Genomic DNA, 27,017 nt, shown 5'->3' on the forward strand with positions numbered 1-27,017 from the left:
TTTGCTAAAAAAAATTTTTTTTTTCATTTTGCCATTTTAGAAACCAACCTGTGATAAAGAAATTTGAAGTCAAAGTTATGGTCAGACAATAAGAGTGAAATTGTCAGCTACATAAAGGCATTATTTAAATAAAACATGCTTTCTGCTTAGAACAGTTAACAATAGTAAATATTACAAAGCTTTCTATAAGTCAGGCTTTCTGGGTTAGAAAAGGCATAATTTACCATATATATCCTTTGATAAGTACCTATATGCCAAAGGATATAGGATACAGAAACCACAAACATAATGGAGAAAGAAATGACCTTAGAATGCTCTTTTTGCATACACGTTCATGTCACATCAACTAGAAGATGAAAGCAAAAGTATAGATTTGGAGAGTCTGCTGGGGCATCATGGGAGTGGACAGTGAACTGGACCAAAGGAGTCCAAGGTATCTTAAAGAAAAAGGAATGTAGAAGATACCTTGTGGAGTATGATGATGAGCCAGCACATTAAATCTCATCAGAGCGTCATCCATAGCCTCCAGATGCAATAGATTTGAGTGCAACATCATCTCTAAAACTTAGCAATGTATTACTTTGGTTCCATCTGCATTTGTGCTTGCATATAGCAAGGCTTCTTTGTCAATGTCCTTAAGTATGGTGCATTTATCCTGGATTTTCAATTAAATTCCATTGATCAACACATCAGTTTTTATGCCAGTATCATGCTGTCTTTATTCCTATAGCTCTGTAATAACAAATCTTTGAACAAACATAATTTTTACTCTTGATTGTTTTACTGACTTAAGGCTTCATTTCTGTAACCCAGATATTGAAGCACCCAAAGGCTTAATTACAGGGATTTTCCTTCCTCATAAATTAGTTCACCTAACAAAAGGAAGCATGTAGGCTTCAAAGTATCAACCCTTTTCAATCGGTGGTATCATTTGGATACCACCAATTGGATATTGAGTAAATGCTACCCTGCCGGAGGAAATGTTACTGGGTGATGAGGAAACCTTTGGCCCTTCTACCTGGGAACAATTCCTGAACAACTTAGAGGCTTATTACTTATTAATAAATGCTTAGGCCTTAAGCTAGGCTTGTTCCCACTAGCTCAAAATATATAATCTCATTTGCAGTGATCTAAGTTTTGCCACATGGCTGATTACTTCTCCTCAGCATCATACCTCCAGGTTCCCCTGTTTCTTGGTGGATGTACCTGTGCCCAACTCTATCCCAGAATTGTTCTCTCCCTTCTATTCTACCCCTTGCTATATGCTGTTTATTGTAACCAAGCAGAAAGTGCCTTGGGCATACAAGGAAGGACAGAGACACATCTCTATGCAGGACAAATAAAGATTATCCCTACATCTCCCCCTTTTAGTCCAATAAAGGGTCTTTCTCTACCATCAATAAGCTATATACAATAAGAACAATTATGAAAACCATCAAGTGAGAATTGTATTCACAAGATACAGTCAATATGTATTTGGCAACCTTGGAGAAAGTACTCTACTTTCTATCTACTATCAATTATCTCGGTGAATCCAATCTTCTGTGCCTATTTCGCTTTCAATCAAAACTTGCATTTGCCAACTTTTACCTTTAGACCTTAAAATATTTTTTAAACCTTAAACAACTTAAGCTGAGTTATGAGACTATAACTATCTAGTCTTCAACCCCATAAGAGACCTGAGAAGGAATGAACATTCCCTGAGGATACAGGAAGTGCAGAGCAAGCAGCTTCCAAAATTATAGAAATGCTAGAGAGAGGTTGACCCGGACAGTCATCCAAGGTTCCTCTGCAACTTTGAGACATTATCTTCAGCCTTCTGCCCCAAATATCTGATAGACTTTTCCATGAGGCAGCAATACTAAAGCACTGCCTACTTGTTTTGGTAAAGTTTAGCACTTGACTTCTCTGTATCCTATTTGTCCAGTTTGGACAGTATACTGTCAGCAGTTGAAGCAAGGAGAGTTTTTACCCCAGGAGCAGCTTGCCACACAGGAGCAAATGCCATATGAAGGTTTTTCAATGCTAATCATATTCTTTGAAGTGGAAAAGGGATGCTGCCAAGACATGACATTTCTCCCTGTCAACAATTCTTCCCTTCAGAAATGCTAGTATTTCTTGTTGACTCTATATTCAGTTTCTTTCTTTGGCATGTAGCATGAAGAAGCCAAAGGCTTGAAGAGATTGTTGACAATTGTAGGATTTTTTTTTTAACAGTATAGAATAGAGTTTTTTCAGGGCTTGGGGAGTTAAAGGAATAGAGACAGAGAAAGGCAGAGAGAGAGAGAGAGAGAGCTGCCCATGAGCATGTGGAGAGGGGGGAGGGAATAGGGAAGAGAGGGGGAGCAGGAGCAAGGGAACAGAGCAAGAGAGCATCAGATTTTTTTTAAAATCTGCAATAACTCTTGTGTAATTTGAATTTAAGTGTGTAGCCTAAAGATCTTACCAAATACTTTATAGTCTACTCCAGCTAGACACACATACACACACAAATTTTAGGAAGTGAACGGAGACATGATGAGGTTATTTTAATAGCATACTGTACTGAATGCTGAAGACCTGCAGCAGATGTAAATCCCAAGTCTTGTTATAGTTTTCAAGATTGTGAAATTATCAAAATGCATATGAATCAAGTTTTAATACACTGGGTGGATGAGGCTGTCCATTGCACCATTTCTTTCTTTGGGTTCTCAGGCATGGTTCCGACAGTGTATGAACTCTGTAACATTTAACCCTGAATAAACAGTAAACCTATGGGAAAAAAAACACTTTATATTCATAGGTTCATTTCCTGAGTACTTTCATGTCCTCAAAGACAACTGTGATATGCAAAGGCTTTAACAGGCTGAGTACATTCATAACGTTACTCTCCAGTATGTGTTCCTTTGTATTTGAAGATAACTGTGATGTTGAAAGGCTTTATACTACATTGATTACATTTGTATCATTTTCCTTCAGTGTGTTCTTTTGTATATTTGCAGATAATTGTGATATGCAATGCTTTACCACATTGATTATATCATAGTGTTTCTCTCCAATATGAATTCTTTCAAGAATGTAAAGACTACTATGACATGCAAAGGCTTTACCACGTTAACTACATTAGTGTTTCTCTGAAGTATGAATCTGAAGACTACTGTGATATGAAAAGGGTTTTCTACATTGACTATGTTCATAGGGTTTCTCTTCAGTATGAATTCTTTCATGATGCTGAAGATTATTGTTATGTGCAAAGGTTTTACCACACTGATTAGATTCATAGGGTTTCTCTTCAGTATGTGTTCTTTCATGTTTTCGAAGATATCTGAGATGTGCAAAGGCTTTACCACACTGATTACATTCATAGGGTTTCTCTCCAGTATGGACTATTTCATGCTTTTTAAGACTACTGCTATATGCAAAGGCTCTACCACACTGATTACATTCATAGGGTTTCTCTCCAGTATGGATTCTTCCATGAACTTGAAGATGAATCTGTTGTGCAAAGGCTTTACCACACTGATTACATTTATAGGGTTTCTCTCCAGTATGTGTTCTTTCATGTTTCTGGAGATAACTCTGATGTGCAAAGGCTCTACCACATTGCTTACATTCATAGGGTTTCTCTGCAGTATGGACTATCTCATGTATTTGAAGACTACTGTTATATGCAAAGGCTCTGCCGCACTGATTACATTCATAGGGTTTCTCTCCAGTATGAGCTCTTCCATGAACTTTAAGATGACTGTGATATGCAAAGGCTTTACCACATTGATTACACACATACGGTTTCTCTCCAGTATGTGTTCTTTTATGTAGTTGGAGAAGAGTCTGCTTTGAAAAAGCTTTACCACATTGATTACATTCATAGGGTTTCTCTCCAGTGTGTGTTCTTTCATGGTTTTGGAAGTTACTGTGATGTGCAAAGGCTTTACCACATTGATTACATTCATAGGGTTTCTCTCCAGTATGAATTCTTTCATGTTTCTGGAGATAACTGTGATGTGCAAAGGCTTTACCACATTGATTACATTCATAGGGTTTCTCTCCAGTATGTGTTCTTTCATGTTTCTGAAGATATCTGGGATATGCAAAGGCTTTACCACATTGATTACATTCATAGGGTTTCTCTCCAGTATGGACTATTTCATGTTTTTTAAGACTACTGCTATATGCAAAGGCTCTACCACACTGATTACATTCATAGGGTTTCTCTCCAGTATGGATTCTTCCATGAACTTGAAGATGAATCTGTTGTACAAAGGCTTTACCACATTGTTTACATTTATAGGGTTTCTCTCCAGTATGTGTTCTTTCATGTTTCTGGAGATAACTCTGATGTGCAAAGGCTCTACCACATTGCTTACATTCATAGGGTTTCTCTGCAGTATGGATTATTTCATGTATCTGAAGACTACTGCTATAAGCAAAGGCTCTGCCACACTGATTACATTCATAGGGTTTCTCTCCAGTATGAGCTCTTCCATGAACTTTAAGATGACTGTGATATGCAAAGGCTTTACCACATTGATTACATACATACGGTTTCTCTCCAGTATGGATTCTTTCATGAATTTGAAGGTAAATTTGTTGTTCAAAGGCTTTACCACATTGATTACATTCATAGGGTTTCTCTCCAGTATGAGTTTTTTCATGTTTCTGGAGAGAACTATGATGTGCAAAGGCTTTACCACATTGATTACATTCATAGGGTTTCTCTCCAGTATGAATTCTTTCATGATTTTGAAGACCACTGCTCTGTGTAAAGGCTTTACCACACTGATTACATTCATAGGGTTTCTCTCCAATATGTGTTCTTCTATGTTTTCTGAGATATCTGGGCAGTGCAAAGCCTTTACCACATTGGTTACATTCATAGGGTTTCTCTCCTGTATGTAGTCTTTTATGTCTTTGGAAATTACTACGTTTTGAAAACACTTTATCACATTGAGTGCATTTGTAGTGTTTCTGTACAATATATGTTCTTTTATGCTTATAGAGATAACTCTGATGTGAAAAGTCTATACCACTTTGCTTAGACTCATAGGTTGTATCTCTAGTATGATCTTTTTCATGTTTTTGAAGACTGCTGCAACAGGCAAAGGCTTTACAACATTGCTTACATTCATAGAGTTTCTGTCCATGATGTGTCCTTGTATGTATTTGGAGATGACTCTGTTGTGAAAAAGCTTTACCACATTCATTACATTCATATAGTCTCTCTTCAGTATGATTTTTTTCAGGATTTTGAAGAGTACTGTGATTATTACATTGATTACATTCACAGGATTCCTCTCCAGCACGAATTCTTTCATGACTTTGAAGATGACTGTGACATGCAAAAACTTTACCACATTGTCTATATTCATAGAGTTTATCTTCAGGATGACTTCTTTCTTGCCTGCAAAGATAAATGGCATGTGCAAACATTTTATGACATTGATTATACTGCTGAATCTTTTTATCTCTATGATTTAATTTTACAATTTAGTTTAATTACAGAAAAGAATTAGATCTTAAGGTTTTATCACATTGTTTACAGTCATAGGGTCCCTCTTCATTATGTATACATTTATGTTTTTGAGGATATCTGGGATGGTTAGAGTCTTTAGTACATGGTTCACACTTATAGCAAGCATCTTTTTTCCATTTGAGTGCTTTCCTATCTTTGAAGACAACTGGAAGAACTCAGATTTACTACTGTCATGGCATTCATAACAATTTCCTATACTGAGAGCCAAACTACATTTGCAAAGTGAACCAGGAAAAATAAATGAATGTCTATATTCCTCCTCACAGAACATTTATGCACTGTGAATTTGGGAAAGAATTCCCAATGAAGTTGGAAACGCAATGGTAAACTTACATCATAGTCAAAGTCTACTCGAAGTGGTTACTACTAAGTATCTCCTAATAGTTCTGGGAGTAAAAGGGGCACATTGCATCTTTCCATGTCCATTATGCTGCCATGGCTTATATCTAATGCAACATATGATATGTATATTAAAGCAAAAATAACAAAAGGCTTTCACATTGGATTCATACAAGTTTAAATTTATTGCTTATCATAATGAAGTAATGTAAGGATAGAGTTTTCTTCACAAGAACCTTCTTGATTTTCATAAACTGCCCTTCTCACTAAACTTTGGTAAATAACTATAAGTATATAAGTAATGTGAGCTTCACTATAAACTATTTGCTTATTAGATGGTTTTGGATCATCTAGTCTATGTGTATGCCCTTTGTGAAACCTGAGTGGTATCAAACAAAATGAATTTGGCAGTTCTACAAAGTAATTCTTGTGGGGCTATTATTCAAAAGGTGATAGCTTTTTAGGCATGCTTCCTTGTCTTGTTTCTCAAAGAAATGCCTTAAAAACATGGATTAGCTACCTGACACTAAGGCATATGATACTATGAGAATCTTTTATTCATAAATATACAAAAACCTGTGCTTTATGCTGTTCTTTACCTTAAAATTTCCAGGGCACATTAAAATTTCTTCAGAGGTACATACAAATGTTTAAGTTTCAGTTAACACGCGAAACTCACCTTCCATGTATTCTAGAATTTTGACAATATTCTTCAATATTGTATTCTTCCCATTTGTATCCTAAAACATATTATCAGAAAATATATCATATATTTGAAATTATACAAAAGTTAAGTTACTGTCATCAGTGAACCTTAAGACACACCAGAAATATTTACCATATTCTCCACTTTCACAATCAAAAACTACAGAAGATAAGGAAAACTTTTCCTCATATTTTAATAAGTGACAGAAAATTTAGTCTTACCTATAGCAGTGAGGTTCCTGTAGGTCTCCAGGATAACATCTTTGTAGAGCCTCTTTTGAGAAAGATCCAACAAGACCCATTCTTCCTGAGTGAAGTTTATGTGCACATCATCATAGGTCACTGCATCCTAAAATATCCCACACATGTACAACAGAAAGCATAATACTGAAAACATTAATTGTATACTAATTAACATAATTATATACTGCTTTAACAACATATTGATCTAATTATGGTGTTTTTCACACTCAATCTATGACATGGACATTCTACTGTAATCACCAAGTCATTTTAGAAGGAAACTGAAGAGAAGCTTCACCCCTGTCATTAAACAAAGAGATTAGTAATACTGAGTACATTTTAGAGAAATTGCATGAATGATTAATAAGTACAAAAGAAAATGGGCAAGCAGGCCTGTCTCATGCATTTAACTATAGTACTCAGAAAGCAGAGACAGATGGATCTCACTGAGTGGAAGGCCTGATCTATAGAATGAGATCCAAGATCTCTTGGTCAGACTCTTTCCCTGGCAAAAAAGCCCAACAAAATAAACAAACAAGAGATACAAAAACTCTGAAGGTCTCACTATTCATTTCACAGAAATGTGAAGTGTCACAACTCAAACTATGAGATTATTAAGATCTTAGTAAAGGAGAATGCACAGATATGGATGGATGATGAAATTTTAAGCACTGTATACTTAGATCATACATAAAAAAAAACTGAGCAAGATAGATGGCTCAGGAGTTAAGATTACTTGCTGGTCTTATAAAGGAAATCAGTTCAATTGTCAGTATTTATATTGGGCTCACAGATATCAATACTCCAAGGTCAGAGGTTATGAGGCCGTCTTCTGAGTACTGTAAATGCCAGACACACAACATGTTGTGTCTATGCATACAAGCCAAACACTCATACTCATTAATACAATCAAAACACATAAAAGGTAAGAAAAATGTCATGCACCTTCAATCCAATGACTTAGGAGGCTCAGATGATATTAATACCACAAATATATCACTCTGTGAGAGAGAATATACCCTCTGTCCAAGTTCAAATTTTAAGATGTAGATGAAGCTCAACACAATAGCATATGCTTGACACCTACAAAAACCTCCACTCCAGGGCTATCAGCCAATAATACAAAAACAGAAAGTCAGTTATATTGGATGGACCTTACCTTTAATCCCAGAACATGAGAGGAGGAATCAGACAGATCAAGATGAACTGAATCTCAAGAGCTAATGTCAGGACAGCCAAAGCAACACGGAGAAAACTTGTCCTCAAAAACTAAACCGAAAATAATAAAATTATATATATCTGGCTAGCAAATGGCTTATCAATGAAAAGCCAATACTTCTTCTCTATCTTATGTTATTTAGCAATACAGTGCATGTTAAAGGTATAGCACTATGTGGTAAAAGCTGGCTAATCAGATTCAACTATAAGAATGTAGGCACAATGAATTGATAATGGGGAAAGGCTATAGACATTCTAATCTCAACCCCAACAGGGAACTTCCACCCGCAAGGCTCTGCCTACTCAAGACTCCATATGCACTCCAAAGACAACAACCAATGAGAGACAAGTGTTCAAATACATTATTCTATCTGGGAGGTTTTTCATTGAATATACTACTACTGATCCAGGTTACTATGTGCTTTTGATCATCAAAACATACACGTGTTAAACTTCAAGGATCCTAATAAGAACCCCAACCAAATGTTCAGTCTCTTCTGATAGACAGACAGACAGAATTTTTTGACTATGACATCTTCTAAAATTAGGAAACCAGTTATATATTTTGAAAATACAACAACATACTACACATTCCCATTTGAAAATAGAAGAAAGATTTGACAAAGGCAAGACCGAAACCCAGCAAGGCAAACCCCAAATCCTAGAGCTCTGCCTCAGACACATGGGCTAAAGTTTTAAAAGGTTTACATGTCTCTATCCCTGAAACTTGTCATCTCTGTCACCTCTGAATCTGTTTGCATGCCTCTCTCTCTCTCCCTCTCTCCCCGCCTCTGTCTCTCCACCTCTCCCTTTGTCCCCCTCCACCTTGCTCCTTCCACTCACTATGTCATATATCTTATAGCTCAGGTATCTCAAGATCTTGTGGTCTCAAGATGCAAACCAGGCATCATATTCACCGCTTCATGCATTGAGCTTACACTCTTCTCACTGAGGCTCTGATTCTGCCAAACATAGTTGAGTACAACAGGGCTGAACTGAAACCACAGAGGAAAAATTCATGACCTTTAAACTTTGCAACTTTCTTGTTTCCAGAACCAGGACAACAGAGGTGATCCTGTCAAGTTGGGCTTCGAGATTGGGATGGACCCTGCCACACTTGGACCACAGTTGGAGCAGGTTCTGAATGAAGTTGATTCTTGGGACTAGGAATCACTTTGCCTGTTCCTTTCATAAATGTTTAGCTGAAGAGAGTCTTACCATTAGGATACTATTACTAAGCTTCCAATTCAATGGAAATTTAATGGTGCTATTTTCCTTGAATATTCCTGCCTTTGTTTTAGCATTTGAATGCCATCTGAAACTACTTTGCGGTGTTTTTCTGTACAAATCACAGACTTGTTCTATCTTTACACACCACTTGTGTTACTTTTTGTTGCAAACATGCATGAGTCATCAGTAACAACTATACACTAAAATAAATATTTTATCTAAGAAATCAGTCTCTTTTTTTCCATCAAACTCATTTCTACAGTGCATGGGCACAATAAGAAAGAGTTTGAAGGCAAACATCACACAAAAACCTGTAGTTTAATTTTTCATGGACCCTATTTGCCACTGAAATCCTATGACATCAACCTCCACTCTCTGTACTACTCTAGAAACTCCCTTTTCCTAGGTATACCAGCATAACGGATTAACCTCTGCACACAGATTCTGATAGCTTTTGCCTTCTAAAGTAGTAATATCTTCCACATTCCTCCAAATCACTGTACTTCACAGCAACAAAATCACTTATGAGGTAGGGGTTTTTGTTCTATGTTGCTTCTCTGTTCCTATGATTAAATCCTCTACCCCAAAGCAACTCAGGTAATGAATAGGTTTTTTTTTTGGGGGGGGGGGGCGGGGCTGATACTGCCAGATCACAATCCACCGTTGTGGAAACTTAGGATATAAATTCAAGGTAGAAACTGAAGGCAAAACCCAGAAGAGACGTTGTTTCCTGGTCATCTCTAGTCCTTGCTCACTGTCTCATGCTCACTCTTATTCAGACCAGCCATAGTTGCTTAGGGATACTGACACCTGCTGAGAGCTTTTGGTGCTGCTTCTAGGAATTTGGCATTTGTCACTGGACTCAGACAAGGATGTAGGCTCAGTAAGAATATTAGAAACAGTGATCGTGGGGCTTTGCTTACTGCTTTGCTGAATTATTCCCTGTGTGGTCTCTTGCCTTACTACTTTACTTGTCACCTTGTGTCATCTCTTGGCTTACTACTCTGCTTGATTACTCTCTTGTGTGATCTCCTTGTTTACTACTACTTCACTTGATGGCTTTGTCTTTGATCTAAGAACTGACCATGTTTCTTGGATATACCTAGAATGATATAAAAGCAGACTGGAGAAAAATAAAGCTGTTTCAGTCTCGGTTCTGGCGGGGTCATGTTATAATTTTGCCTAATTGTTTTTCTTCCTTTTCAATTCTCCCTCCCTCCCTTGTAACCCTGTTAACTGACTGAGCTAGCTTGGTCAGACACCTTAAGTGGAAGATCCTTCCCATACCAATCATCAATCAACAAAATGTCTCAAAGACATAGCAACCAGCCATTCTCATCTGGACATGCCCTCAACTGATATTTCCTAAGATAACTCTACGTTATATCTTATTGACAGTTGAAGCTAATCAGGACACAGAAAAAATAATGTGTATATATATATATATATATATGTGTGTGTGTGTGTGTGTGTGTGTGTGTGTGTGTGTGTGTGTGTGTATCTCTCCTCTCTTCCACACTCTCCCAGCATGGAGCTTCTCTGTTCTCCTTCCTCCTCCTCCAGGTCCTAAAACTGAGAATCCTAAACCTGCTATGTCTGTTCTCCCCAGTTATTGGCTGCTGGCATTTTTACTTAAAGAAAGAGTATATATACTCTCTCTCTCTCTCTCTCTCTCTATATATATATATATACACACACACACACACACACACACACACAGTTTTTAAAAACACTTAAAAAATCTAAGACCAATGTGTTAACCATTTGCTGAAATAAATATTTAATAAATAAATTTCATCAGCAGGTTCGTTCCCTGCCTCAATGGTTTGTGTTCCTGAATGAAAGTCACATTAATATGCCTTAGGCAGCACAAGAGCTGGACAGTACTGCCTAATCTTCATTACCTCCAGGTGATAACTCTGACTTACTACTTACTAAATTCGATGTTCTATCATGGCTGCTCTGGACCTAGAGGGCTGGCCAACTGGGTTGCACTTTCCCGGCTCCTTCACATGGTGGCCATGCCTCTCAGTCCTGTACTGTTCTTGAGCATGGCCACCATCTCTCCTCTCCTCCACACTCTCCCAGCATGGAGCTTCTCTGTTCTCCTTCCTCCTCCTCCAGGTCCTAAAACTGAGAATCCGAAACCCGCTATGTCTGTTCTCCCCAGTTATTGGCTGCTGGCATTTTTACTTAAAGAAAGAGTATATCATTGGCATTGTACACCTAAAGCAAACTGTTTTGTTATAATTGCTTTATAAGTCATAAAGACTATAGACAAATTTATCAACATTTTCATGTGTATGTTTGTGTGTGTCAGCTGTGTGTTCACAGGTGACACATCAGAGAAAAAGAGTGTAAGATCCCTTGGATCTGGAGGAGTAGGTAGTTATTAGCTTCCCAATTCAGATGTTGAAATCTGAACTCAGGTCACTCCCAACAAGAATAAGTGCTGAGAAACTTACCCAAACCCTACAGTATATTATATCCAATAAACTAAATGTCTTTCATAAGTGAATAACAATAACAAACCTAAATAAAGAAAGAAGTAAATAAACAATCCTTGGTTATATTTTATTAATGACATCATGATTAAGATGTAGCATATTTACCACATAAATTGAATACAATACAAAGAAATTCCAAACAACTTGTAGTAAGAAAGCTGATGTCAAAGCTACATGCAAAGTAGAAAACATAATGCTCAATATGCTTATAAAGAAATAGTATACACATTGTATCAATGTGATTTCTATACTTATGACAGAGATACAACAATCAAGAATTATACAATATTTGTGAAAGAATAAAAGGATGGAGAGAAAAAGCCATGAACAAAAGCAGAAAAATACAGTCAAGTTTTAATTAAAAGAACTAAGGAAACTCATGCAGGAAAAATGACTTTGATCAATATTACTCAACTTCTGATGATTCTTCGTTAAATAAAGGTTAGCCATCCCCTTGAAGACTTCACCAACTCTCTTCCTAACCACAGTCTTCAGCTGCTAGAAAACCAGACAGCCTACCCACCCTAACCCCATACCTCTGCCCCCTGTTCCACCACCTCAGGGCCCTTAACTTGGACAGACAGTACTTGCTGAACCTGAGTCCTGAAATGTCCAGACTCTAACACAGGTGGGAGATACCCTTTTGGACTAGAGGCCACACAGAACTCCTGTCCTCAACTTGGGTCAAAACCTCATGCTCAAATATAGACCACATAGGTCAGAGAACAAGAGAAACAGATAAAATACCTATCCAACACTGAAAAAAATCCTTAAATGAACACCTAAATCAATAATCACCCAAAAACCCAGATGCCTAAATATCAGTGTAACAATACAATTAACAGCCAGAGAAATATGTCACCAGCCATTGTTGCACATAATTTTTAAAATGCATGCTTCCTCCTTTTCCCAGAGCTGTGGTCCCAGCTTAGCTCAGAGACCATGCTTCCTCCAGCCTGGCACTGGCTATCTCTTCCTCCCAGCTAGCTTTGCCAAGCCACCCAGTCTTCTCCTGCCCACCTTAAGAAAAACTCAGCAGGGCATGGTGGGCATGCCTTTAATCCCAGCACTTGGGAGGCAGAGGCAGGTGAATTTCTGAGTTGGAGGCCAGCCTGGTCTATAGAGTGAGTTCCAGGACAGCCAAGGATACACAGAGAAACCCTGTCTCAAAAAATTCAAAGGAAAAAAAAGAAAAAAAAAACCCACTCTAGACTGCTTTATTATTTTAAAACTTACCAGATAACACAATTGCTAGGGGAAGGAACTGATACTAAAATCTGGTTCCCTAATTGGTTCTTGGTTTGGTCACTAAAGAAGGCAGAAGCCAATTGCTGGGTGTGGGGAGCGGGTGTGGCGGCAGTCCCAAAGGCGCCAGGGACTGCAGCTAAGTCATATGACTTGCACCTGACTTCCTCATATAAGACACAAACATCTTGAGTGCTGCGCAGGTGTACCAGGATACAGGTGAATCCAATTTGGTGGAGATTTGTCCCTGCTGCCCTGATTAGCTGAAGCCTCTTGACTGGCGAGGGGGTGTGGCCTGCGGTGCGTGGATGAGAGAGAGTATAAAAGGAGTGAGAGGCCCAGGGTTCGGGGGGAGATATAAACAAGGGAGAGATATAAACAGGGGAGATATAAACAAGAAGAAACAGGACTGAATAAACGTGTGCAGAAGGATCCTGCTGTGGCGTCGTTCTTGCTGGCGAGTTGGGGGCGCGCTCGAGAAGTGGTGCCGAAACCCGGGACAAGAAACATCTTCAGGCACGAGCGAAGACCCCCTGCTACAGGGAGGATTCAGAACTGCATCACGGGGAAGGAGTGGTTAATAAAGGTTCCTGTAAAACAGACTGTTGAGAAGGATCCGGCGTGGATTCAGAACTCTTCAGCTGGGGAACGGTATTGATGAAGAGAAAGAAGAAAGATGAAGACTGAATAAACTGCTGTTAGAAGGACTGGTGGTCGCATCATTCTTGCTGGTTGAGAGCGGACGCGACAATTGGTGGCCCGTACGGGGAACCGACTCCCCCACCGAGTTCAGAACTTTCAGCAGTCAGTGGTTGCCGGCAGGGTAAGTTCACGGTGAGTGAAACTTGCGACCCCAGGAGTTTGGGAAGGACCTCGGATAAAATAGAGGTGAGCATAAAGTTGCCAGGAAGTAGGCACGAAGTAACCCAGGAGTTTGGGAAGGACCTTGGATAAAATAGAGGCAAGTATAAAGTTGCCAGGAAGCAGGCACAAGGTAACGATAGGTTCCTGGCTTTGGGACAAGATAAGGTTCATGGCTTTGGGACAAGTTAAGGTTCCTGGCTTTGGGACAAGTTAAGGTTCCCGGTTTGGGGACAAGTTAAGGAACTATGATAACCTCAGTGTAGTGATCAATAGATCCTCGCTGTGTAGTTATGCTTTTTTCTCCCATTGACCCTTTGTGGGTAGGTCTGATAGTTTTGGTCTTGTTTGTTCTGATATATGGACTCTGTTACTGTTTGAAACTGTGTGTAGAGGCAGTCAAGACAGGTCAGAAAATCCTTACAGAGCAACAAGAAAGTATGTCGGAAGAGAAGGGCTTAAAAAGAAAAAGGAAAAAGAAAGGAGACACAGTGTTATCAGGTGGACAGAAAGGACAAAATAAAAGAGCCGAGGTGGAGGAGGAAGGCGAATTAGCTTTTGTGCCGCCTCCCTATGCCTCCTCAGCAGCCACCTGTAGGTGGACCTTCTGTCCGGAGATTTGGAGAGGATCGACCAGATCTGGTATTGACGTGGGCGAGAGGGTCTGTTTGTGTGTTTCCACAGGACCAGATGGAACCTCTTTGGGTGCTGGAGAGATTGGTGAGACGCTGCAAGAATGAGGCTCCTGATCCAGTTGCCACTGTGGATGTGGTGGATGGTCCCACAAATACAAAGGATGGAGCCAAGATGAGAGATCCTTTCGGTATTCCAGAAGCTGATACCAGCTCGACATGACATTCAAATTTTTCCACGCTTTTTGATCCCTAAATTCCCCTTAAAGAGATAGCCCCGCTGGCCATCTATCCCTTGCTTCAGGGAAGATGAGCAGGGATGAGAGAGCCCTGGGATGTATGCTTGTTATAGTGTGTGTGTGTTTTGTGTTTGGCACATGTGTTAGGTGCAGAGTGTGCGGCCCGCACTTTCGCCATGGTAGCGTAGGCTTTTGCTGCAGTGGAGGCGGGACAATCTCCTCAGATTCGGTTTGCCGCTCTAAAAGAAATTATGCTGTGTTATGCCGTGGGTTGCGAGGCTAAGCACTGCACAGAGGATAGCTTGCTGTTGGCATCCTGTGGAAGGTATGTCTGATTGCATGAAGGTTCAGTGTCCTAGTTCCCTTCCCCCAGGAAAAACGACACGGGAGCTGGCCAAGACCTCTCTGGGTGATGAGCCTAAGGGATGGTTTTGTGTAGGGCCCCTATGCTTGCACACTGGGGATCAGACCTCTACCTTCACCCATGAGGCTTGCTTGCAGCAATTAAGATCTGGCCATAGGTTAATTAACATCCTGGCCTTTTGATGCACCTGCCGCAAGCAAAACACAATCTCCCCAGGTGTGGCTTGGCATGATAGAGAGGTAGTCAGTGATAAGACTCCCTGGGCATGTCACCAACCTAAGACAGGGATCAAACCAATGCTGTTTGTCACCCAAGGACGGGTAAGGGGCATGGCTGCGGGGGGCTATCTACAGACATTCTCTCTGCCAAAAAAGAAAAAAGGGGGAATTGTGGGGAGCGGGTGTGGCGGCAGTCCCAAAGGCGCCAGGGACTGCAGCTAAGTCATATGACTTGCACCTGACTTCCTCATATAAGACACAAACATCTTGAGTGCTGCGCAGGTGTACCAGGATACAGGTGAATCCAATTTGGTGGAGATTTGTCCCTGCTGCCCTGATTAGCTGAAGCCTCGTGACTGGCGAGGGGGTGTGGCCTGCGGTGCGTGGATGAGAGAGAGTATAAAAGGAGTGAGAGGCCCAGGGTTCGGGGGGAGATATAAACAAGGGAGAGATATAAACAGGGGAGATATAAACAAGAAGAAACAGGACTGAATAAACGTGTGCAGAAGGATCCTGCTGTGGCGTCGTTCTTGCTGGCGAGTTGGGGGCGCGCTCGAGAGCTGGGTGAAGTAAAGGTGGGACTTCCAGGTCTGAGGAGGAAGAGAAGGAGGAAGAGAAGGGATGCAGGAAAAGAGAAGGCTTTGGAGTGGGAGGCATGCAACAGATGGCACACAACATGGAAGGTGAGAATCCACTATTAATTTAGGAATTCTTGGATGGAGCAAACACAGTGATATAAGTGTAGGAAGAGATAAAATTGGTTTCTCAGTGAGCAGAGAGAGTGAGTCACATGGTGGCTCAGCATGCAAGAAACTTAAAGGAACATAGGGGAAGCCTGAGGTCAAAGATGCTGGGATCCCCTGTTGTGAAAAGAGACAGGATGGCTGTTCTAAGGCAGAGAGCCAGACAGTAAAAGCTGCCTGCTTCCTACAAGCAAGTAATCATAGGATAGAATTTTAAAGTTTGGTTTAATTGCTTTTAAAGACAAAAGAGAATACAGATTTTTGAGAGAACAGATTTTTGCAAGCATCATCAAAAGCACACAAAAAACCAAAGAGAGATTTCATATGTTAAAGATTAGATACACTGGTCAAGAAATATATTAAATCTAAAATAATTCCTGACCCCCCCCCCAAAAAAAAATCCAGAAAATCTGGGACACCATGAAAAGTCTAAACCTAAGGATAATAGGAACAGAGGAAGAATACCAACCCAAAGGCACAGAAAAATATTTTAAACAAAATTTTCATAACCAAAGAAAGAGAAGCCTATAAATGTATATATAAGAAGCATACAGAACACCAAACAGATTGAACCAGAAAAGATATTTCCTCACCACATAATAATCAAAACACTAACACAGAGAACAAAGAAAGAATATTGAAAGCTTCAAGAGGACAGGAGAGGTGGAGCAGCTGGGACAGGATCCTTCCTGTCTCCATCTGAACCCAGGAGCTGAGGCTGTTCCACAGCGCTCTGTGATGGGCCCTGCCAGGGTGAGCTGTTCTCCCAGAAGTGCTGACACTGACTTACAAGCCCACAGGAGGGGCAAGCTCAAGCCAGAGACAGTAAGACAAACTAGCACCAGAGATAGCCAGATGAAGAAAGGAAAGTGCAAGAACTTTACCAACAAAAACCAAAGCTACATGGCATCATCAGAACATAGTTTTCCCACAACAGTAAGTCCTGGATAACCCAACACACACAAAAAGCAAGATTTGGATTTAAAATCACATCTCATGATGCTGATTGAGGAATTTAAAAAGGATAAATACCTCCCTTAATGAAATACAGGAGAATACTGGTAAACAGCTAAAAGCCCTTAATGACAAAACACAAAAATCCCTTAAAGAATTACAGGTAAACACAACCAAAAGGTGAAAGAATTGAGCAAAACCATCCAGAATCTAGAAATGGAAAAAGAAACAATAAAGAAATCACAAAGGGAGACAACCCTGGAGTTAGAAAATCTAGGAAGTTATAGGAGTTATAAATGTGAGAATCACCAACAAAATACAAGAGACAGAAGAGAGAATCTCATGTGCAGAAGATCCCATAGAGAACACTGAAACAACAGTCAAAGAAAATGCAAAATGCAAAAGGCTCCTAAGCCAAAACATCCAGGAAATCCAGGACACAATGAGAAGACCAAACCTAAAGATAATAGATATAGAAGAGAGTGAAGATTCCCATCTTCAGTAATATCTTCAGCCAGTAAATATCTTCAACAAAATTATAGAAGAAAACTTCCCTAACCTAAAGAAAGAGATGCACATAAACATAGAAGAAGCCTACAGAACTCCAAATAGATTGGACCAGAAAAGAAATTCTTCCTGTCACTTAATAATCAAAACACCAAATACACTAAACAAAGAAAGAATATTAAAAGCATTAAGGGAAAAAGTTCAAGTAACATATAAAGGCAAATCTATCCGAATTATACCAGACTTCTCATCAGAGACTACGAAAGCCAGAAGATCCTGAGCAGATGTCACACAGACCCTAAGAGAACACAAATGCCATTCCAGGTTACTATATCCAGCAAAACTCTCAATTAGCATAGATGGAGAAACCAAGGTATTCCATGACAAAAACAAATATACACAATATCTTTCCACAAATCCAGCCCCTCAAAGGGTAATAAATGGAAAACTCCAACACAAAAGGATAAACTACTTCCTAGAAATAGCAAGAAAATAATCTTCTTTTAATAAACCAAAAAGAAGATAGCCACATAAACATAACTCCACCTATAACAACAAAAATAACGTGAAGCAACAATCACCTTTCCTTAATATCTCTTAATATCAATGGACTCAATTCCTCAAAAAAACACATAGACTAACAGACTGGATAAGTAAACAAGACCCAACATTTTGCTGCATACAGGAAGCCCAGCTCAGTGACAAAGACAGACACTACCTCAGAATAAAAGGCTGGAAAACAATTTTTCTAAGCAAATGGTCCCGAGGAACAAGCTGGAGTAGCCATTCTAATATCAAATAAAATTGAATTTCAACCTAAAGTTATCTAAAAAGATAAGGGGGGGGGGAACACTTCATACCCATCAAAGGTAAAATCTACCAAGAGGAACTCTCAATTCTGAACATCTATGCTCCAAATGCAAGGGGATGAACATTCATAAAAGAAACTTTGCTGCTGGGCAATGGTGACACATGCCATTAACTGGGAGGCAGAGGCAGGCAAATCTCTGAGTTCAAGGCCAGCCTGGTCTACAGAGTGAGTTCCAGGACAGCCAGAGCTACACAGAGAAATTCTGTATCGAAAAACCAAAAAAAAAAAAAAAAAAAAAAAAAAAAAATCAAACAAAAAAACCAAAAAACCCCCCAAAAACCCAAAAACCCAACCAAACAAAACAAACCAACAACAAACAAAACAAAACAAAAAAAGAAAAGAAAAGAAAAGAAAGAACCTTTGCTAAAGTTCAAAGCAGATATTGCACCTCACACAATAATAGTGGGAAACCTCAACACCCAGCTATACCACTACTGGGCATATACCCAAAAGATGCTCCAACATGTAATAAGGACACATGCTTCACTATGTTCATAGCAGCCTTATTTGTAATAGCCAGAAGCTAGAAAGAACCCTTAACAGAGGAATGGATACAGAAAATGTGGTACATTTACACAATGGAGTACTACTCACCTTTTAAAAACGATGAACTCATGAAGTTCTTAGGCAAATGGATGGAATTAGAAAATACCATCCTGAGTGAGGTCACCCAATCACAAAAAACCACACATGATATGCACTCACTGATAAGTGGATATTAGCCCAGAAGTTCAGAATACCCAAGATACAATTCACAGGTCAAATGAAGCTCAAGAAAAAGGAAGACCACAGAGTGGATACTTCCGTCCTTCTTAGAAGGGGGTTCAAAATACCCATGGGAGGAGATACAGAGACAAAGTTTGGAGCAGAAAATGAAGGAAAGGCCATCCAGTGACTGTCCCACCTGAGGACTCATCCCATATACAGTTACCAAACCCAGTCACTATTGTGGATGCCAGTAAGTGCTTCCTGACAGGAACCTGATATAGTTGTCCACTGAGAGGCTCTGCCAGTGCCTAACAAATACAGAACAGAGGTGGATGCTCACAGCCATTGGACTGAGTACAGGGTCCCCAATGGAGGAGTTAGAGAAAGGTCCCAAGGAGCTGAAGGCGTTTGTAGCCCCATAGGAGGAACTATAATATTGACCAACCAGTAGCCCCCAGAGCTCCCAGGGACTGAAAACCACCAACCAAAGAATACATATGGAGGGACTCAAGGCTTCAGCCACATATGTAGCAGAAGGATGGCCTTGTGAGACATCAATGAGAAGAGAGGTCCTTGGTCTTGTGAAGGCTCAATTCTCTAGTGTAGGGGAATGCCAGGACAGGGAAGTGGGAGTGGGTGGGTTAGTAATCAGGAGAAGGTGGGATAGCTTAGGGTGGGGTTCGGAGGGGAAATGAGGAAAGTTGATAAAATTGAAATGTAAATAAAGAAAATATTTAATCATTAAAAAAAAAAGCTTCAAGGGGAAGAGACCAAGTATGACTTCGTAACTGAGACTCTATAGCACAAATAGGCTTGGACAGATATACTACAGACTCTAAGGAGACCACAGATGCCAGCCAAGATTACTACACCAAGCAAAACTTTTAATCAAGCGTTTTAACAGAGACAAAAAGATATTCCACAATAATGTCTAATTTAAACAACATCTATCTACAAATCCAGTCCTATAGAAGGTGTTATGAAAACTCCAAACCAACGAAGTTAACCCCATCCATGAAAACACAGAGAATAAATAATCTCACATCAGCAAAACCTAAATAAGGAAAGCACACACACACCCATACCCACACACACCCCACAGCTACCACTTCCAACAATAAAAACAGGAATTGACAACCACGTGTCATTGATATCTCTCAACATATATGGCCTCAATTTCCCAATAAAAGACTCAGACTAGCAGAATGAATGTGAAACCAGGATCCATCCTTCTGCTGTACACAAGAAATACCCTTCAACATCAAAGATAGACATTAGCTAAGAATAAAAGATTGGCCTTGAACTCAGAAATATGCCTGCCTCAGCCTCCTGAGTTCTGGGACTAAAAGCATGAGTCACCACCAAGATTTTAGGATTTTTAAAAACTGTGTGTGTGTATTTCTCTGTGACTATGTTGTGTGTGTGTGTGTGTGTGTGTGTGTGTGTGTGTGTGTGTGTGTGTATGTGTGAGTGTGTGTGAGAGTGTGTGAGAGTGTACCCAGTGAGGTAAGAACAGATTATCAGTCCTCTGGAGGTGGAGTTGCAAACAGTTGTGAGCCACATGATATGGGTCCTGGGAACTGAAATCTGGTCCTTTGGAAGATCATCAAGTGCTCTTAACCACTAAGCCATCTCTCCAGGCCTAGGATTCTAATCAAGTTGCTGAATGATGGCCTCATGATGGCTTTTCTACCAGTTTCTAAACTATTTGTAAAATTTGTAAGACAAACCTGAAAGTGGAATGCAACATTCTGAACTTCTAGAAACCAGACCTTCAGTTTTCTAATCTGTCTTCCCACCACACACCAAAAGAGCAATACGCATGTGTGCACACAGGATAGTGGTTTTACAAGCACGGCATCATCCCATAGCCAGGGTCATAGAGCCTCCTTCTCCATAGGCAATCAACACTCAGGGAGGCACAGATGCCAAGGGCCACTGCTCAGGTTGGCACATGGACCAACAGAACCACAGTTTGGATCACTGTCCATCCCAGGCTCACAAGCACTGACATCTCAGCTTGATTTCCCCTGAACTGGGGAGAGTGGTCCCCAGACTCACCATTGTACGGATGATATTCCCCAACACAGCTCCCCACAGCAGTACCAAAGGAGAATACTGGAAGGAACCCACAAGCTACCTTCCACTGGTGTTTCTTTCTGGCAGGCCTTCTCAGAATCTCTCATTAACTAGAGACACCTAGCTAGGCAGCATCTCCCCTACTGGGTGAGTAGAGATCAAATGATTCAGACAACACAGACCTTCCTAGTTCTATCCTTTCACCCTAAAGGATGACAAAGGCCCAGTCTGGAAAATTTGTATTTTAGTATAAAAATCATCTAGTCTCCCAGAGCACTTCCTGTTACTCTCCCAAGACATGGGGACTCTTGTGTGCACTTTCCATTTCATACTCAATGTGCAATAGAGCCATCCTTGGCCAGACAGCTGGGAAGTTCTGCAGACACATTTAGATCAAATTCAAACAATAACAATGATTCAATGAAAAAGAGGCCAAGGATCCTTAGGATTCATATAGTAAAACTGACCATCTTATCAAAAGCAATCTACAGATTCATTACAAGTCCCATCAAAATTTCAACACAATTCTTTACAGATTTTAAAAGAACAATTCTCAACTTCATATGGAAAAACAACAAACAAGCAAGCAAACAAAAAACAAGAAAAGCCGAAACAATCCTGAACAATGAAAGAACTTCTGGAGGTATAATAATCTTTGACTTCAAGCTGTACTACACAGCAATAGGAATAAACAGTGCATGGTACTGGTATAGAAACACTCAGGTTGATCAATAGAATCGAATCAAAGACCCAGATAGAAACCCACATACCTACTGACACTTGATTTCTGAATAATAATAATAATAACAACAACAACAATAAAGCCAAAACCACAAAATGGAAAAGGGAAAGCAATTTGAACAACTTGTGCTAACTGGAAGTCTGCATGTAGAAGAATTCAAATGGATCCATACTTATCCCCTTCACAAAACTCAAGTCTAAGTGGATGAAAGACCTCAACATAAAACCAGATACATGAAATAGAACAGAAAGTAGGGAATAACCTTGAACTCATTGGTCTAGGAGACAACTTCCTGAACAGAATACCAATGGTTCAGGCACTAAGATCAACAATTAAGAAATGGGACCTCAAGGAACTGAAAAGCTCCTGTAAATCAAAGGACACCCTCAATGAGACAAAATGACTGCCTAAAAAGTGGGAAAAGATCTTCACCAACCCATAATTTGACAGAGGGCTAATATCCAAGACATATAAGGAACTCAGGAAGTTAGACACCAACAACCCAAATAAATCAATTTTAAAAAATGGGGTAGCTGGGCGGTGGTGGCGCACGCCTTTAATTCCAGCACTTGGGAGGCAGAGGCAGAGGCAGAGGCAGAGGCAGGCGGATTTCTGAGATAGAGGCCAGCCTGGTCTATAGAGTGAGTTCCAGGACAGCCAGGGCCAAACAGAGAAACCCTGTCTCGAAAAACCGGAAAAAAAAAAAGGGCTAAAGAGCTAACAGAGAATTCTCAACAGATGAATCTCAAATAGCTGAGAAACACTGAAAGAAACGTTCAAAGTCCTTAATCATCAAACAAAACAAAACAAAACAAAACAAAAATGCAAACCAGAATGGCTCAGATCAAAAACTCAACAGACAGCTCATACTCATGAGGATGTGCAGCAAAGGGAGCAATGCCTCCATTTCTGGTGGTAGTGTAAACTTTTAAAACCACTCTGGAAATCAATTTGGCGATTAGATAGTTGGGAATAGTTCTACTTCTATACTTGGCCATACCATTCCTGGGCATATGCCCAAAAGATGCTGCACTATACCACAAAAACACTTGCTCAACTATGTTCATAGCAGCTTTATTCACAGTAGCTATAAACTGGAATCAACATTTTTGCCCCTCAACTGAACAATGGATAAAGAAAATGTGGTACATTTACACCATATTAAATACAAGGATATCATTGAATTTGCAGGCAAATGCATGACACTAGGAAATATCATCCTGAGTGAAGTAATTCAAACCCAAACAGACAAGCATGGTATGTCCCCAGTTATAAGTGGATAGTAGTCCTAAAGTAAAGGATAATTACACTAAAATCCACAGAACCAAAGAAGCAAAATACCAAGGAGGGTCAAAGGAGAATGGTTCAATCCTTCTCAAAACGGGAAATAAAATAGATATCGAAGGTGGAGGGGAGGAAGTAGGTAGAAAAGGGAAGGTGCAGAAGGGGCATCATGAGTAGGAGAGCAGAGGAAAGAGAACAGAAATCCATGGGAGAAGCATAGGGAAGCATTTTTAGGACATGCTAAAGACCTGGTGGTAGGAACTGAATGTTTTGGGGCGACTCTAGCTAAGACACCTTGCAGTGGGGGATATGAACCTGAAGAGGCCACTTCCTGTAGCAAGGTAGTACTCCCAGAGGAGGGATAGGGACACCAAACAATCCATAAAAATCTTTGTCTCAAATGAGGGGAAACCGGGAAACGGGATAATATTTGAAATGAAAATAGATAAAATATCCAATAAAAAGAAAAGAGGAAAAGAATGTGTCCTGCCTACAAGAAATGCAGGGACATAGAGCAGAGAAAGATGGATTGGCCAACCAATGACTGGCCATAACTGAGATCCACCCCATGGTCCAGTCCCTGACACTATTAATGATATTCTCTTATGCTTGCAGACAGGATCCTAGCACAACTGTCCTCAGAGAGGCTTCACGGAACAGCTGACCAAAGCGTATGCAGATACCCACAGCCAAACATTAGATGGAGCTGGAGGGTTTTTGTGGAAGAGTTGTGGGAAGGATTGAAGGACCCAAAGAGGACAGGGACTCCAAAGAAGGCCATCAGAGTCAACTAATCTGGAATCTTTGGGGCTTCCAGAGACTGAACCACCAACCAAAGAGGGATCATAGGCTAGACCTAGACACCCTGCAGCAGTGTAGTGTGGTCTTCATACAGGTCTCCCAACAAGTAAAGGGGAGCTGTTCCTAATGCCTATAGATCCTGTTCCCCTAGCTGGGCTGACTTGTCTGGCCTCAGTAGGAGAGGATATGCCTAGTCCTGCAGTGACTTGACAAGGGGGGATGAGGGGAGGGATAGGACATAAGACCCAAGGGAGACCCCCCTTCTTAGAGAAGAAGGGGATGGGGGGATCTTTGTGATGCAGAACTGGCAAAGAGGTCTGATACTGGGATGCAAAGTGAATGAAAAAATAAATTAATAAAAACAAATGAAAATTAAATTTAAAAAAATTTTTCCCAAAAGACAAAAAGAGTCCATGAAATCGAATACAAAGAGGAATATATGGGAGGGAGGAAACAGAATTTAGAAATGATGTAATTATAATTTCAAAAATTATAGTTTAAATGAAAACCAACTTTATGGCATTATGTGCTCCAACAACTAACAAACTATGTAAAAGCACATCAAGGATTACCATCAGAGATACTTTAGTAGAGATGAGTAAAGAGAATTAGAAAGACAAAAGCCTGAGACTGTCTCATCCTTGACCTTGGGAGGGCTTTATTTTCAAAGCCCCTAGAGACATGCCAGCCCTAGACTTGATAGGCTATTACAGTCTGTACTGAAGGCCAGACAGAGCACATAGGTCTTGCCACAATCAAACAATCTTTTAATCAATTTTTAAATCAATTTTCTAGCTTGGATATTGTTTTCTTTGGGATTTTCATTTGCTTTGTTTCAAGGTTTTAATTAATGTTATTGCTTTTGTTTGCCATTGACTGTTTTGCTAAAGCTATACACTGTACATAAATGCTGTGTATGAGTCCTTGTTGAGTGAAATGACTATTTTCATGAATAAAAAAGAAAAAAAAAAACCCAAATCCACCAACCAACCAACAAACCCTCTGCATTGAGACAGCTCTTTAATTTAAGAATTTAGGAATTTTTATTTTAATCAGGTGGAGAGCAAGGCAATTGCTCTGTGGAGCTACAGATGAGGATCAAGACCATCTGAGGCAATATAATAGAGCCTCAGAAACATTTTTTTTTTTTGGTTAGGTTGCACCTGTTCTAGAATGAATATGCCTTCCCTAGGAGAAATAACTACATGAACTTAAGGCATTAATGAAGGAAAAATTCTTAAGAATAGCATGCACCTAGCTCTGGAGAATGCTCAAAGAGGAACCAGCCTAGAACAGAGTTTGCATTCTATACATGCTGGGTCAGGCCCCAGGTTATACTTTGAACAATTTAAATAGGGACAGGAGACTGCAAGTCTAACCACTGAGGCAGATGGAAGATTTATACAGCAAAGATACCCCCAGGACTATTTCTTAAGTACACCAGTATCCTGGAACAGCAGATCATTCTGGAGTGACCAGGTCCAGTTGTAGATGAGAAATACTGTGAAAGTAAAAGGAAGACAAGGTAAAAGCTGGGGTGGGGAAGTCTTGCCCAAGCTAAGTCAGGCAACCCCTTAAGAAGAACATCTTGTATACTACTTCCAGGAGGAAAATGGAAGGAAATGGGGGCTGCTTCTATGAAGACAACAGAAACAGTCATACAATGGTACAAACACAGAAGGAGGTTAATCAGACAGTGCCGCTGCACAAGGGAATCTCAAGACCTTTACTCACAAAGCCCACAGTGGCCATGGGACTGACTGATAACCACAGTTCATTGGTGGGAAGACTTGGGTTCTCAAGAACAGAAGAAACCCTGCTCCAAGGCCCTGGCCCCAGACCATGACCAACTCTCAAGCATATGCCTGTTTTTGGAGAAGGTGCTTCATTTATTCTCTATACCTCAGAGCCATAGGGAAAGCTCCCAAGGCTGTTACTGGATCTGCCAAGCACGTTCCTGGCTTGAGAAGGAGCTATGCTACGTTCCTTCTCCATATGAGAACCTCAGGGAACGCCTTGCTTGATCAGGCCAGCCCTCAATACAAAGGTGTTTGTTTGTTTTTTGTTTTTTTTTGTTTTTTTCAAATAGCTGTCACGCAAGGTCTTCTTGCCTTTCTGGCAAGAACTATGCCAATTGGACCTTTATGTAACACTAGGCCTTAATGTTGGTTGTGACACTGTAATGTCCCTTTGAGCAGCTTGTGAGACACATGCCCTTTAATATAGGCATTAGACTAGTGGTGGGTTGTGAATCAGAGTTGTCTCCTCTATTATGATTGGAGCCAAATGTCTAGACAATCCTGATGAACAAACATGTATCATAGCACCATGTCTAACAAACCTGGTTAGCATACTGTGTATTTGGGGCGGGGGGGGGGGTGTTAGAGAGGTAGCCCTCCCTTAGCTAAATTCTACTTTGTGTGACTTCTTAAGCATTGGTAAATCCTTTACGTCTCAAATTCTACTCTTCAACATCACAGCTTAGTCAAGTGCTACTCCATACATGAGATTCCATTTACAACACTCACAAAATTAACTCCAAATGGGTCGTACTCCTAAAAGTTCAATAGGAAGTGCACAAATTCTAGAAGTGCTAGAGAAACTAGAATTTTCCTGAATTTGGCAACCAGCCAGCCGCTGATGCTCCAAAAGCATAGTGAAGCTATCTATGTACAACACAGCCCCTACACACAACCCCTGTTCCCAAGGCTGTGCACAGATGCAGCCCACAGAGTGAAATTATTCAGGGGCCTCCACAGGGAGCCTGGCAGTTCCAAATTACAAATACCACAAAGGACCTCACCGCGCTACGTCTGGCCACTAGCTCCGACTCAGACCGAGGGAGGGCCCACCACACGGCTTCCCGACGCTCAGCAGCCCACTCGTCCCCAGACAGTCGCCCCTGGCTCACCATAGCTTGGCCTCCAAGCTTGCGCGAGTACTTTTCTCGGCTCTCAGCAGAGGCACAGAACCGCCAGCTCCTACACCACTTCAGAAAAGAGCCGAGAGCACGGC

At 40.4% G+C, this 27,017-nt stretch overlaps 1 protein-coding gene across 3 annotated transcripts; it reads right to left on the reverse strand.

The window, feature by feature from the left end:
- Positions 1-27,017, reverse strand: Gm10033 (predicted gene 10033). 3 transcript variants are annotated; one of them, NR_038043.2, is made up of 5 exons: positions 26,914-27,017; positions 7,959-8,068; positions 6,779-6,905; positions 6,531-6,591; positions 85-5,380 (listed from the first exon to the last, which is right to left on the reverse strand). NR_038043.2 is itself a non-coding variant. In NM_001374600.1 (4 exons), the coding sequence occupies exons 1-4, from the start codon at positions 26,914-26,916 to the stop codon at positions 3,103-3,105; spliced, it is 2,469 nt and encodes an 822-aa protein (NP_001361529.1). In that variant the 5' UTR covers positions 26,917-27,012; the 3' UTR covers positions 1-3,102. The 3 variants fall into 3 exon arrangements, 2 of the variants coding, with proteins under 2 accessions (NP_001361529.1, NP_001361528.1); NM_001374600.1 differs by lacking the exon at positions 7,959-8,068 and having other exon boundaries at positions 1-5,380; positions 26,914-27,012; NM_001374599.1 differs by lacking the exon at positions 7,959-8,068 and having other exon boundaries at positions 1-5,380; positions 26,806-27,012.

The sequence above is a fragment of the Mus musculus genome, chromosome 8 (genome assembly GCF_000001635.26).
Source record: "Mus musculus strain C57BL/6J chromosome 8, GRCm38.p6 C57BL/6J".
Classification (NCBI taxonomy): domain Eukaryota; kingdom Metazoa; phylum Chordata; class Mammalia; order Rodentia; family Muridae; genus Mus; species Mus musculus.

What these genes read in the sequence shown, in the direction of transcription:
- Gm10033 (NM_001374599.1), bottom strand. Translation starts at nt 26,916, where the DNA reads ATGGTGAGCCAGGGGCGACTGTCTGGGGACGAGTGGGCTGCTGAGCGT. An exon ending in TAGTGGCCAGACGTAGCGCG is followed by an intron (nt 6,906 to 26,805) that starts GTGAGGTCCTTT and finishes GGGATATTTTAG; the next exon opens with GATGCAGTGACCTATGATGA. An exon ending in CAGGAACCTCACTGCTATAG is followed by an intron (nt 6,592 to 6,778) that starts GTAAGACTAAAT and finishes AATATGTTTTAG; the next exon opens with GATACAAATGGGAAGAATAC.